At 47.9% G+C, this 14,823-nt stretch overlaps 1 protein-coding gene across 1 annotated transcript; it reads right to left on the bottom strand.

The window, feature by feature from the left end:
• Window positions 1-3,014: 3,014 nt before the first annotated feature.
• Window positions 3,015-13,900, bottom strand: LOC111153761 (matrix metallopeptidase 13). Its single transcript, XM_022512982.1, has 10 exons — window positions 13,758-13,900; window positions 13,428-13,669; window positions 12,585-12,733; window positions 12,292-12,417; window positions 10,198-10,359; window positions 8,693-8,810; window positions 8,011-8,144; window positions 6,853-7,012; window positions 5,344-5,447; window positions 3,015-4,302 (listed from the first exon to the last, which is right to left on the bottom strand). Exons 1-10 carry the CDS (start codon window positions 13,884-13,886, stop codon window positions 4,202-4,204), a joined length of 1,425 nt encoding a protein of 474 aa, XP_022368690.1. The 5' UTR covers window positions 13,887-13,900; the 3' UTR covers window positions 3,015-4,201.
• Window positions 13,901-14,823: the final 923 nt, after the last annotated feature.

Raw genomic sequence — 14,823 nt, 5'->3', positions numbered from 1 at the left:
ACACACACACACACACACACACAGCAACAAACAGAAACAAGAAAAACAAAAACAAAAAAGCTGAAAAATTAGATCTGGGTATGTTTTGGTCCGCTTGTTAAAAGAATCTAAGTCCCAAAATAAAATAAAAGTAAAGAAAAATTAGAAATATACATAAAAATGTTTATGTAAAAATAAAAATAAATAGTTTTTAAAAGTTTACAAAGGATTTGGAGAATATACAAACATAAATGAAAAGAATAAAGAAGTATTGAATAAAAATAAGAAGGTCGGCCCTCTTCCCCTGGAGCGGAAGCTCTGCAGCCCTGTAGGCTCCGTGAGCTCGGCGGCCGGAGCTGCTGCTGCGGGGATCCGGGGACCGGGGCACAGGCCGGGGCGCCAGCTCCGCCCGGCAGGGAAGAGGCGCCGCGGGGCGGGCAGGCGGGCTGCGCGCACAGCCAGCGGCCTGCACTAGGGGGCGCTCCTCACTCCCCGGACGCTCGCACCGCCGCGAGGGAGAAACATGGCGGCGCCCGCGCTGCACGTCCGCCCGCTCTTCCGCGAGCCTCCCACACAGGCCGTGACCCTCCCCGTCTCCCTGGTTTCCTCCTGAGCCCCGCACCCCGCCCCGTCCCGTCCAAGGCTGTTTATCTCAGGCGCCCGAGTCTCAAGACCCAGCATTTCGGGGCGGCCGCGGGGCAGGCCCTGCGCCCAGGGAGCGTGTCCGTCCGGGAACCGCGGGTCCCGGGAAAGCCGGGCAGTGGGGGGCGCGGGTAAGGGGGACCGCGGCGTGGGGGGGGCCGCGGTAGTGGGGGAGACCGCGGCGGGGGGACCCGTTTCCCGCAGAGCCCGGCGTCGCGCTCACCGCCCCCCCGGCTCCTGTGGGCGGGAGCAAGGCCACGGCGGGGTGTCCCCCTCTTCCCGAGCGCGGTCCGCCAGCCGCCCTGACCCGCCCGCACCCCCCGCCGGGGCCCCAGCGCGGCGTCCGCGGTGACCCTCCCCGCCTACCTCCCCGAGGGCCGCCACCTTCCTCCTCCAGACCAAGCAGGCCGAGCTCCCGAGCTCCCGAGCTCCGCCCGCGCCTGCGCCTTCGTCGGGGGGTGGGGGGGGGTGGGGGGGGTGGGGGACGGCTCCATGCGCTGGGGTCCCGAGCCCCCCGCCGGGAAGGGGTGCTTGAGAGTCTTTGGTGCAAAATCGTGGCTTTTCCAAGCCGGGGGACAGGCCCCGGGACGGGGAGGCCGCTGCAGGGCGTCCGGAGGGGCGGCTGCCGACGTCCCGGGGGCTGGGGAGGGCGGGACAAAGGGGTGTCCACAGGGACTGCCGCCCGCTGAAGAGGACTCGGGCCCTGGGCACGGGCCACGCCGCCTCTGCTTCTACCGAGGCGCTGGCAGGGGCGCGGCTGCGGTTTCCCGGAGGGAGGTGTCCCCCGCCTGCCCCAGTCCGCGTCCGGGGCTCAGGCGCGGAGGGAGCTCGGTTGCGTTTGCGTGTCCGTCGGACCCAGCCCGCCGCAGCTAATGCGGGGAGGGGCCGAGTGCGGGTCTCTGGACGCCGGGCTGCGGGGACGAAGGCTCGTCCTGGGAAGTCGCGGGGACACCTGTGAGCCGAGGGGGGCCACGGCGCTCCGGCGGGGACAGGCGCCCACCGCGTCCCAGAGCAAGGTCGAACACGCACCCACGGGCTCGGAAAAGTGTCTGCTCCCGGCCCGGTTCCCAAGACGCGGCCCGTCGCCGGCCAGTCCCTCGGGGGACCTCGCCGCAGGCCGGTTCTCCCCGTCCATCAGCGTGTTGTTGGCCCGTTGGCGCGTCACAGGGAAAGCGCCGGTTCGCGCGCAGCTCCGGGAAGGACAGCAGGGGCAGGGGGCTGTGGGGGCTCGCGGGGCGGCTCGCCAGTCTGCGCGCGGCGGGAGTCCGCATCCCTCTCCCGCCGCCCTCTCCCCGCCTCTCCCCGGCTCCCGCAAGTCCTCCGTCGGCGGGGCGCGGGGTGGGGACCCGTCCCGACCCTTCCTGCCCCGCTGCATGCGTGTTCCACAGTCGCCGCGTGTCTCTTCCGCCCCGAGGACTTTCACCCTCCGGGGGCCCTCGCCCCTGCACATGGAAGCTAAAACCCCTTACTGGAGGGTCTCAGGGTACCCTGTTCTCTCGATGGCATTTGTCGTAGTCGTATTTCATACTTACTTGATCAATGCCCAGCTCCCCAGCCAGACTCTGGGCTCCAGGAAAGTAGTGAGGTTTCCGCTTCACTGTGTCCACAGCATCTCCTTACGGTCCTGGCACAGCGCAGGTGCCCAGTTACGATTTACCGCGTGGACGGATGGACGGACGGACAGGCATTTCTAGTCCAACAGCCAGCCTTGGAAGAACCCTAGGACAGTCCAGGAGGACCAACAGTGCGGAGACCCACTCTGAGGGCTGTGCTGGGAGCAGTCAGCAGCCCTCCTCGCACCTGCAGTGACTAGTCACCCTCCCCTCAAAACCACTTACTACTCTTAATCTCTGCTGTACCATACAAGATCTATGGGGTAGAGAGCAAGTGTTTCTAGTTCATCTCAACATCTTAGCTGCCTGACCTTTAACAGACATTTGCTAAATGTTGGGACAAGAGTGTTTAGGGAAACAGAAGGGACCTAGTCTTAAGCTCCGTGGACCCTGAGGTTCCCAGAGAGGGTTTGCCATCCTCAGGAGAGCTGCCTGCCTCCCCTATTTCCTGACTTCACCAACTTGGAATAGTCTCATTCTAAGCCTCAAGAGAGTCAGGCCCCAGGAGCTTCAAGGTATGCATTAGAACACAATCTTCCTTGCTCCCGATCTAGTACTCCTCCCACTTCATTTCCAAACGGTGCTCCCGCAGGGGAGTCTGAGGACCGGTGTGCTCCTCCTGGGGAAAGGGCTCACCAGCACAAAACGAAACAATGAGGGAGTTACATTCACCGAGAAGTCCGAGCAAGAAAAAGGAATACTTTAAATGGATCCTCTTTGTGTAAGGAAAGCCTAAAATTACACCGAGACAAAATACACTATATAATAATGTCCGTGGAAAATACCTTTTTTATTATAAACAGTATAAATGCTTCCTGACATATCTTGCAAATATCATACACTTTCTTTTCTTTGCCTGAACTTCTGTGAACAAGAGGTCCCAGCATGTCCGAGATCGCTTGTGGCAGTTCCCCCATTCAGCGAGCACCCCACGCGGGGCAGGTAAGCTGTGCCCGAGGGGGAGAGAACAGCACGGAGAGGGAGAAGCTCATTTCCACATCCGCAGGAGGACTGCCGTCCAGTCGGATGTTCTCTTTATTTTGGATGTTTCCTTATTTTGGAAGTATGTTTTTGCATGCTTCCAATTTACAAGATACACTTTCTATTTTCAGAAAAGAGCCTGTCCATCCACGGTGAAGGGGACAATTAGAGCAATTACCTAGGCGCTACCTTTCATCTTAAAGAATCTGTTGATTTATGGGAGAATGATGCCTTAGATCATTGTGATAGCCATTTTAATCCTTTGGTATTTGGGGGAGACCTGGAATGTTTGACTACAAAGAGAGATGGGCTGTCTTTATCTTCTTTGTGGGTAGGCCTGGGATCACGGTCAACAGCGAGAATTAAACCGAGCCCACAGACCACATCTACTGTCCCCGGCCTCGGGCCCTGTCTCTCATCTGGGGTGACTGATCCTAGTGTCCGTAGGAACGGGGACACGTACATTCAAATATTCTCAGTGCAAAACCCAAATCACTGCTTTGGGAAGCTGTCCACAATGTCTTTATTACAGATACTTCCCTTTGGTTTCTGTCTGTTCCTGGTATCGTATGCTCCCCGCAGACCCCATTCACACACTATTATACTTTTTAATAAAGATGATTCATTAATTACATAACTGTGACTTGCATGTATGCCTGCGCAAAGTGTCCTTATAAATACATTTCAACATTGTGCTCCCTTTGACACACCGCACGTCCCCTGTCTGTGGTGGGAAATAGCGTGGGCCATGGCTCCGTGTAGCGCGCGAGAATCAGGTGATCCTCGCGGCCGCTGGATTCCATTCCTTCAAATGCACCGTGGTTCCGGCCACGGCTCACTGTACAGATGCCCTCTATTCCGAGATAAGTTACCAAAGCTTGTTCCCAGAACTAAGCTCTCCCGACCTCCCCTCCCCCACACCCGGATCGCTGGAAGTGTTCTGTCCAATGCTCGCCAGGATTTAAATAACAATATTTAGAAGACACTTAACACCACAACAGGGAATTTGCTGGCATGACGCGCACAACACGCTTGCTCCAGATGCTATACTCAAACTGTATGGGCCCGTTGAAGAAATAGATATAACCTGGAGGAAAAGACCAAAAAGAAAATTGCAGAGTCTGAAAACAGGAAGAGTTTACGCCAGCTCACACTAAAAGTCCGACCTGTTAGACCCCATTGCTTTCTAACACGCCAGCATCTGTGATTAGAACCCTACCAGTGCCCTCACAGATTGCTTATAGTTACGGGAGGGGAAAAGTATACAAGTTTCTCAGGTCTCCTAAACTGTCACCTTGAACTACTGCTCATTTTTTTAATAAAACTTTTTAAGATTTTATTTATTTATTTGAGAGAGAGAAAGCGTGTGAAAAGAGGGAGGGCTTCCTGCCAAGCAAGATCAACGCGGGACTCGATCCCAGGACTCCAGGATCATGACCTAAGCCAAAGGCAGACGCTCAACCGACTGAGCCACCCAGGTGCCCTGAAATAGCAGTCCCCTTGCCGTGAGTTCCAGTTTTGATGCTTGACATATTGATACTACTTATTTAAGTTTGGGAAAATGCCCCTTTGCATAATTAAAGCAAAAATAACCATGTAGTTACGATAGTCACTGGCCTTTCCATGTAAATGACTCCCCACTCTGCCCCTGCTTTAAATTATGGCAATAGTTTTTGTCTCTTGGCATCATTAAGCACAATTTAAGATAATGTTGGGACACCTGGGTGGCTCAGTCGGTAAAGTGTCCGACACTTGATGTCGGCTCTAGTCGTGATCTCAGGGTCATGAGATCGAGCCCCACGTATGGCTCCGTGCTAGGTTCTCTCTCTCCCTCTGCCCCTGCCACTTTCTCTCCCTGTCACTCTCTCCAATAAATAAATAAAATCTTAAAAAGATAAGTTAAGATCGTGTTTAAAGTTTGGCATCTTGTATTTGTGGAATTAGCAACCATTTAAGCAACGTTTTCGTTTATTCTAAGTGTGGTATGTTTTGTTTCCTGTGTAACTACTCCTTAACTGCCATAGGTCTCTTAGCACATGTAAGTCCTGTGTAAAACTGCTCTCTAAGGGAAATGACTTTGAGGGGCTACAGAGCCCCTCGTTGAGGTCAGTGTGATGGAACTCGTTACCGTTTTTCTCGTAGACGGCATCCACTTTATCACCAATCCCTGGGAAGTCGTCTTCTATTAGCCTGGGGTAGTCTCCGTCCATGACCTGGTTAGTGTCATCGTAGCTATGCAGTAAGAAAAAGAAACTCTTAAGTGGGTTGTATTTCTTAGGAATTAATTGTCTTAGAAATGATACAGTGAATTATCATGACACCTTTCAAAACTGACAAGAGTTACAAAATTTTAAGTCCGTTTAGAACATCCAGTAGCTTTTTCAAACTCAGAGTTAGGATGCTGAGTGCAAGGCAGATGCTTGCTGAGCATTTGTGGCCTTGTCTCGGGCCATCTTTCTAAAGACCGTCACAGGCTCACTTCCATTTCACAGACGGCTTACCAGTTATAAACGTGTGTTATTAGGAAAGTGTTCTTAGACCAAAATAAATGCACGTTAGTGCATTGAACAACTATATACTGATCTCCTAGACAACTCACTAGGTGTGGTAATGGAGGCAGGAATATTTGACGTATAACTTCTGGACTGAAAAGTTATCGGGGCATCTGGTGGTTCTAAAGTGATGAAGGGGAGCACGGCTCGCCCCTCCCATTGCTACAGTTCCACAGTCCACCTGCCCTGTACACAGGCACACCCGAGCCAACTACACACATCCTGAAATCAGCCTGGAATGGCCTCCTGTCAGGTACTGCCGTTTCTGTTACTGATGAGAGCTTCTCGGCCTTGTGCTATGTTCCAGTAGGTGAAAGACAAGATGCACTGAACCGGGAAGGGAGGCGGGGCGCGTCTACACAGCAACACTAAGCAGTGGAAGCCAAGCGTCAAGACAAGGAGACACCAAGGGCCATAGGAGGACATGAGAAGGGACGTGGCCTGTGGATGGGATGATCCAAGAGACTTTGAGCTTAAATGGTATTTCCAGTTAACTTTGACCAGAGGATAGAATTTCAAGAGAGAGAGATGCAGGGAAAGATGTTCCAGCCAAACAGGGGGATAAAAGCACAGTGTTCTTGTGACATGGTAAGTCACACACCCTCACCGCACCATGAACCTCACCTAGGGCATCGGGACCGGAACAGCAGGACCGGGGAGAACCCGACTGTAGTACTTAGACAGTCGTGAATGTCAGGGGGCTGTCAGACTAAGGAACCCAGACAACAAAGAAGATATACAGGAATGTGCGAGTGTGTGCGTGTGTGTACACATAAAGCTACTAATTTAAACCTTTCAAGTATGGGATTCCTATGAGATACTCTCATCCCCAAATGCATACATGGCTCTAACCTCTTAAATGCTGCCAGTGTCAGAGCTGCCTTCCTGTGGACATACGCTCGGAATATTCCAACTCCGCCCGTCCTTCTAAAAGGGGCTGACTTTAAAAACCACGGGCCGGCAGCTTCCCAGCCCACCTCTGCGCTGGATGAGCGTGAGAGAATGATTTACACCAGCGAGAGCGGTGCGGGACTCACTCAGCCCCTGCGACACAGTGCGATGGGTCCGTGAACATGGCGGCTCACCTCCAGACCTGGTTTCCCGAGAAGAAGAGCGTCTTCCCTGTGTCTTCAAAGTGGACGGCTGCGCTTATCTTCTTAACCTCTTTTGGAAATCCCAGTTCAGATATTTTTTGGGGGTAACCTTCCAGAATGTCATAACCATTAAGAGCCCAAAATTTTCTGCCTAGAGTAAGTGAAAGAATAGATTTATTACCCAGGGGACTTCAGTAGGATTCACATTATGTAGATATTTACTTTAACAAAGAAAGACTCATTTTATACATTTAGAAATCGATTAGGTTCTGTGTTTGTGAAACACAGAAATATGAGCATTCTTCAAACAAAAAATAGGATTTAAGATGCTAATTTCCTAAATATGAGTACAATTACCACCAAATATCTTAATCAATTTGGCAACATCTTACGTCCGACTGCTAATCTGGAGGTGGGTGAAAAGTGTATTAAAATTTCTTCATGAATAAGCAGGAGAGTGGGAACAGCGAACTAGACTGAAAAGTCAGATTTCATGCCTGATAACGTGATTTTATTGTAGCATTAATTATGATGTCAGGAGAGTGCTATTAGCCGTTATGAATGATGATCAGGAAGACAGAGCAGCAGTTTGGAAAACTGTCCCTGATTTGATGTCAAGAGAACAAGTAAAGTATGAAAATGTATATATACTATGAATATAAATATTCAAAAATCCCTATGACATATGGTGAAGGGCTACCCAAAAAAGTGAGAAAATGAAATAAACTGACTTTTCAGAAGGGGGAATTATCGATCATATTTTTTCAGTGTTTCAAGAGGTACATGGTCATAACATTTGCTCAGCAAATAATTTTTGAGAGGAAGTAAGAAAAAACTGACATGACTGTTATAAAACAAACAGTGAATTTATAATGATAAGAAATAATGGTGACTTTTTACCAGTCAAACTTGGGGACATTTGGTAGAAAGTTTCCAAGTATGTTCTGTTTAATATTTTGTTATACTTGGCTCTTAATTTAAGCACTTTTTAATACCTTTAAAAACACTTTTAAATAATTTTTTAAATTTTTAAATATTTCAAGTATTTTTTTTTTTTTTCGGGACTGGTCATCGTGCTAAGATTCCGGCAGCATCGGGTTCATCCCCGCCTGCCCGGGGTGTGTGGGAGGCCTCCGGGGAACGGCTCACCTCTGAAGATGAAGATGAGGTCCCGGGAGGGGTGCTCATAGGCGGCGTCGATCCGGTTGGGAAGTTCCGGCCAGAAGGATTTCGTCAAGAACAGTTCGGCGTCCACCTGCTGAGGGTGCAGGCGCCAGAAGAATCTAACGCCAAAGTGAAAATCCGGAGTTTGATGAATGAATACACGAACACAGGAACAAACAAGCCTACTAGACCACGGTAGAAGCGCGAAGTTCATCTCTTGTGTCTCGGTACCCCCAAGTTTAGGCTGTAAACACGCTCTTAAATTGCCACCTATGTCACCAGGACAAACTTTCCAGACCCAAAGGAATTCGTGTGGACGCTCTGACAGTTTACTGATGCGGAAACAGATTCCAACACTTGGGTTTTCAAATAGGTAAACTGGGTTCCTGTACTGACGTGGTTTTCTTTATAAAGAGAAGCTGCGTCACGCCCAGATGAGCCACGGAAAAGGTAAAAGTTAAGTGTTCATCCCTTAGTCACTTATTTCATCCGAAACACGTAAAAAGAAAACAAACAAACAAACAAACTACCCCCAAATCTATTATTTTCACTGTTAGCATCGCCTTTGGAAATGTGACTGGATGTTAGGCAATTTGCAGACACAGCCTCACAAATGTCTCACAAGTGTCCGGGCCACGTGGACTGGGTAAGAGCGTATCAAGAGCACCTGTCTTTAAAGATCATCATTTCTCCTCGGAGGCTGGTGATGGCATCCAGGGATAAGGCGGGATCACATTTGTCTGGTGTCTTGGGATGTTTTGGGTTGGGGTCTTCGTCTCCTGGGCCTGCAGGCATGAAACGAAGGGAAGAAGGTGGTGAGGCCGGCCTTCCCGATGCCCGCCCCGGCTAGTGGAGGGTCACAGGGTCCCCTGGGGCGGGGCAGGACATCCCCAGCTTCCACACCAGATCCAACCCCCTGCGACCTTCCTCCTTTCCTGCGGGTTACCAAGCTCTTGCGGGTGGGCTGGCTCCTCCCACTTCCATCCTCAAGACCCTTTGAAATTCTTCTCAAGCAGATTTGGGTTTCTTGAGGTTGGAGATAGAAATGGGTGGGAGGGGATGGGAGTGAGACTCCAGGGAAAACTTCCCCATGCCTGGCACAAGCTACGGGGCAGGATGCTCTGCAGACGCACCTTTCTCTTCGAGCCGTTTCTGGGGGCACACCGTCCCTGTGGGGGTCCTCCCTGCTGCTCTATCTCTTGCCTCTTTTACCAGCTGGCAACATCGGACGCAGTTTTCCCCCCGTGCCACGGCTGTGAGTGAGAAGCCAGGCCTTTGGCAGCCCTGATGTGCCACGAGTTAGCCCATGCCCAGTACCAGTCCTGCACTGCTGCTTCTCCACCTGGTTCTCGTTAGTTCTATCGTCAACTGCCTGGTCACAATATTGTAGAGATAACAAGAAACACAAGGCGCTTGCCCACACCCACACTAGCAGCTGGAGTAGATTTCAGTCCAGAGGGAGAATGATCAGCCGCGTGCCATGAGCAAGGCTTCTGAGCTAGCAGCTCTGGAAGAGTTTACACTGATGACTTTAACTCTGTTAATAGCAGGCAATTTTGCTAGATTGGGTGAGGTTTAATTTTTTTTTAATTTTGTAACTATTTTTGTACATATATATGTATATATTTGTATATATATATATAGTATAACTAATTTTGTAACTATTACTGAAAATTTGGAAGAAAAAAAGAAGAGATTCTTAACAATGGTCATCTACAATAGTAGATGTTGATTAAAAGTTACCACAGGCCACTTGAATGGATTCTACTGTGGCAAACTGATGTGGCGGAAGAAATACCCAGAATTTATAAAAGCTGGTTAAGGCCACACCTTCACCCTCAGCCTCGGTACCAGCGACATACTCTCTAAGTGCTACAGGGTGTAGTTTCTTCATTGGTTAAATGGGGGATAAAATAGTTTCCTTCCTTACGTCAGAGGTGTTTTGTGGGAATCAAAGATACCCCTTGTGGTAATAAAATACAAATAGGAATCTGCAAAAGCTTTGGAGGACAGGATATTTTCTACTTGAGCAGATGCTCTGATTCAGAAAGGGAAAATGGGTATGTCTTCCCAGGTTTTAGTAACAGAACCAGGCCGGCAATATTGGTAACGATAACCTCACTGACGATCTTCAAGTCTATTCTGTTTCTAGACTGATAAATTAAGAGTTACCGTAGAGAGACTGGATGCCTTGTACATCGTCCTCAGGAAGCATAAAGTGGTTCTTGCCCGTGTAGGTGTAGATGGGAAACATGAGTGCTCCCGGGTCCTTGGAGTGGTCGAGGCCCAAGGAGTGGCCAAACTCGTGGGCAGCGACAAGGAACAAGTTGTAGCCTATAAACAAAGCGAGATGAGAAAGCAAGGCAGTGACCCGTTAACGGAGGGATGCTACTTTCCTCACCTCTTTCTCTTTCTTGACTGTTTCACTCTTTTAAAAAAAAAAAAATTAAGATTCAATATTTGGTTCCTTGAAGGAAGAGTCAAAATATTGATTTAATCCTTATAAATCATTTAATGTTCTCTTTGATTATAGCTGCCTACATCATTAGAATATCAACAGAGTGCTGTCAAACAGTTAGCAATCAGTGACGGTTTACTGGGAGGACAGTAGGAATCCCAGGTGCTCTTTGTTTTCTCAGGTCAGGTGAGGAAAGCGGACAATGGAGGCCTTGAGGGAGGAGTCATGGGAAGTCACATAGGGTGCTACCTGTCAGGGTGTTTCTAGAACATTGTCTGAACCAGAGGCATCATGCAAATAGATGATGACCAAGTTGGAGCATGCACTAAATAGGGTCTCTGGAATCTCCTGGGGAACAAATCCTAACCGAACGATCCTTTCCAGAGTATCTCTAGACTCTGAAGTTTAAAGACATAGAAACTCTGGAAATGATTGGCCAACTTTCCTCAACTTTAGAAGACTCCTGTGGCACTGTATCTACATTATTTCCTCTAGTCATTCTTTCTACCAATGTCTGAGCCTCCTACTACAGATATTTTAAATTGAAAAAAAAAAAAAAGATGAAATGTTGGGAAAAAAAATATGTGGAAGCTGGAGTCACTGGTTTCAATTTGACCTTAAATACCATTTGCTGTCAGAGCCTGTCCCTGAAGGAAATGTATGAGCAGCGCAGTAACCCTGCAGACCATAAGGGCAATCAAAGTGCACATCATCTGAGTATAAAGCAATTCTTCACTGAAATGACTCATGATGCGTCCCGTTCTTGGCCTTTAGCTGAGAAATCAATCATGGTTTGTTTGTGAATATTTTCATTCATTTCCACTAGCTGTTTCAAATCCAGGAGCCTAAAGCTGGGGTTTACCGTGGCTCTGTCTGAACAGTATTAGATGTTAAGATCCTTCTTACCTGTGTAATATTCAGAACACAAATGCATGAATCTCACCTTTCTTTCCAAAGATACATGGAGGCATTGAGGCTGAGGCACTGGTCAGCCAAGGCCCAGTTTTACTCTTTGGAAAAACAATTCTTCTGATTTAAACGAATAACAAAAATGAGCTACCTTTGAAGACTAGCTCTAACCATCACAAGCAAGGGTCAGCGGAGATCCACAGGTCCGTCGGAGTTGGAGCAATCTCGCCTTTCTCCTTACATTAATATTCTCAATTCTTTTGAGCTTTAAAGATTCATCTACTGACCGAATTCATTCAACACTGAGTTTCATTTTGCTCTCATAAATGTAATTTTTATCTGGTCTGTCTCATGCTGTTTGGAGCAAGAAATCATCTTGATTTGTTGGAAAGGTATTTGTAAAATCAGTGACATGTGTGTGTCTGAAACTAGGAATTCACATAACAGAGGACAGAAAACATGCTGCACTTGTGCTGTTAATAGTTCTGTCAAGGAAAAGAAAACTCTTTCAACTCACATGCAGTTCGTCTGGGACCTGCCTCTCCAGTCCTAACAGTTCTTAGGCATGTATTTGTAATAAACTTTTCTTCCTCTGCACAGCGAAAGGAAATCCACAGTAACTACACCTTGGCTGACAGAAAGACATTTGGGTCCTAATTCACAGTTAGCTAGCCTCCCTCAAGCCACTAAACTAAACAGCTCACTTTTAGTGATTTGCATAGGTTTGTAGAAATGTCCCGTATAGAGACTAATAAGCATAAGGTAAACTCGTGCTTTTTTTGAAAACTATAATCAACTATGGAACGTAATTTACAGTATGCTTCCTCACTTCTTATCAATGGGATCACCGTCTAACCTAGTCTAGTAATCATGAATCATACCTTTGTAAGAAATATTACCTTTGGAACTACTTGTCCAAGTTTCATCATCATCAAAATGGGCATCCCCTCCATAGTTTGGCCCAGGAGGAAAAGCATGAGCCAGCAGACCGGAAGGTCCATCAAATGGGTAGAAATCGCCATGTTCTACACACAAAAAGGAAGAGTTAAGAATCTAATTATATCCAGCAGTGCCTGGCACAAATGCTTGAATTCTGCAAAAAACAATGAATGAGTGAAAGGAGGAATTTAAAAATGGAGACAACTAGGGGGAAGAATGTAAAAATGTCTCAAAAATGATTCTGCACCATTACCTTTAGTTCCAAAAGAGATCATGATATCAGCAGTGCCATCATGAAGTCTGGTGAAATTCAGAGGGGTCACATCTGACCAAACTTTGAAGGCTTTTCTGAAGGCCTTTTCAACCTCAGAATGAGTCAGATCAGGGGTATAATTCACAATCCTATTCAAGAGAGAAAGTTTCAATTACATTTTTGGAAGGAGAAAGCTATTTGAGAATATATTTTTTTGGAATACTGCTTTGCAACTCAAAATGCAGTGGGTTCCCTAAAAGTTCTACCAGAGGTCCATTATTTCAAAGAACTTATTAATTATGATGCCATGCAAAGATAACAAAATGAATTCAGACATTTGAGTATCTCCAAATATCTGACCACTTGTAATTTTACACTTAAAGTATTCAGATATTTAATGAAACTTGTATTTTATGATACAGGTTTGGAGTTGTATTGCTATGATCTAAATAAAGGAAACAGCTTTGTCAAGTTCCTAGAGAGAGTAGGACTCTCCATTTTTGAGCACTCTTAATAAATATGCCTCATGTAGTACATATGCAAATTTTATTACACCTACTTTTACTTCTAACTTGATTTCTTTCCTAAAAAAAAAAAAATGCTTTGCGATTTCCAACGAAAAATCATGCTGGGTTAATGCAGCTATAATAGATGTCATGAGATATTCTCACCAATATTAAAACTATTACTGGAATTATTAAACTTCTAATTAAGTATGTAAAGCCCACCTAGAATAAAATGGAACCAAACTTGTTCTGTCACCTCTGGCTTGTGCTGAAAATTGGGCATTTGATACTATTTTAAACACTAACAAAGATCACAGAAAGATAGCCGCTGGCTCACCTGTAGGTCAGATTCGTCTTGGACCACTTGAGAGTTCGGGGGAAAACATTGTACTCGCCCACATCGGGGACCCCACATCTTGGTTTCTTCATGATGTCCAGGGTGTTATCATCAAGTCTGCCAGTGACCTCTAAGCCGAAGAAGGACTGCATTTCTCGGAGCCTGTCAACCACGGAGCCTGCGCCCGACTTCTTCAGGATTCCAGCGGGATTCAGGGGGTAGTAGTAGGATTTTAAGTAGTGCTGGAAAAGAGACCAGAATGGCCTGCCTTTAAAAGAGAAGGGCACTTGTGAGATGCAGCACCCCTTTGGGATTGGCAAGATACCCTACCTCGGCAAGCTGGAAGTCCTCCTCGGACAGATCGTCCTCGCCATCGCTGGGAAGGGGCAGGGACCAACACCGAGTCCAGCTCAAGAAGAGGAAGGCAGCCAGGACGCCTGGGAGCATCGTGATGGACATGCCGGAGCTTCTGCCTTCTCCCAGACAAGCACCTTTACTTTTATAGACCTGCAGTGGTGACTCATCATTTATGGGCAAGTTCCCGCTTCCTAGTCCATCGAAAGTAAACATGCTTACATGGCGACTTTTTTTTTTTTTTCTCCCAAGAAGTGTGGTTTGTGGTAGAATTTGAGGGAAATATAAAATGAGGGCTTCTCTCATTTCAGCAAGGCCTCCAAAACCATCTGGCAAAATAAACGGCCTCAGCATATTTATGGACACTGTGGGAAGAAGCAGTGAGTCGTAAAATTTTCACTTTACTGGGCAAAAATGTTTCTCCCTCTGTAGGAAAGCAGCTTCCTCTCCTTTTTTTTTCAGATAAGAGTGTCAAGATGCTGCACTTACTTCCGTGAAGAGACACTTAGTCCTGCTTCTAGAAGCTCAGTAACCTGGTTTATTTTCCATAGGGCGACTCCAGAGGGAGACGCTGTGTGTACGTGGAGGCCACAGCCCTGGACTAGACCCCAGCGTGGAGGCCGGGAAGGGCCAGGGCGCAGGCGCGGGGCTGAAGGCTGCAGTGCACACTTAAAGGTGCTGGTGTGAAAGCCGGGCCTTCTGGCTACGACTGGCTACAACCCCGGGATCCCGCCTGAATTCCCTGCAGGTCCGGGAAGAAGTGGGAGACTGCCTCGGAGTACAAGATAAGGGCTAACACAGACTGGGATCACCACCCGTTGGGCTTAAGAGGCATGATCTCACTTAATCTGTAGAAGAACCTTAGAAGTAGGGACTACCGGAGGGCTCGTTTTTCACTTTCCGTATGAATAGTCTGAGAGGCAGAGAAGTTAAATGCTTGTTTGAGGTCACGGAGTTAATAAATGGTACTGTCAGTACTTGAGTCCCAGCCGGTAGACTTAAGATTTCATGTTTTTTAAAACACCATCTGGTCTGGCGTCTC

Source organism: Enhydra lutris, unplaced genomic scaffold (assembly GCF_002288905.1).
Source record: "Enhydra lutris kenyoni isolate GAN:26980312 unplaced genomic scaffold, ASM228890v2 scaffoldscaffold34, whole genome shotgun sequence".
Taxonomy (NCBI): Eukaryota; Metazoa; Chordata; class Mammalia; order Carnivora; family Mustelidae; genus Enhydra; species Enhydra lutris.
This window is presented reverse-complemented; position numbering and strand designations above follow the sequence as displayed.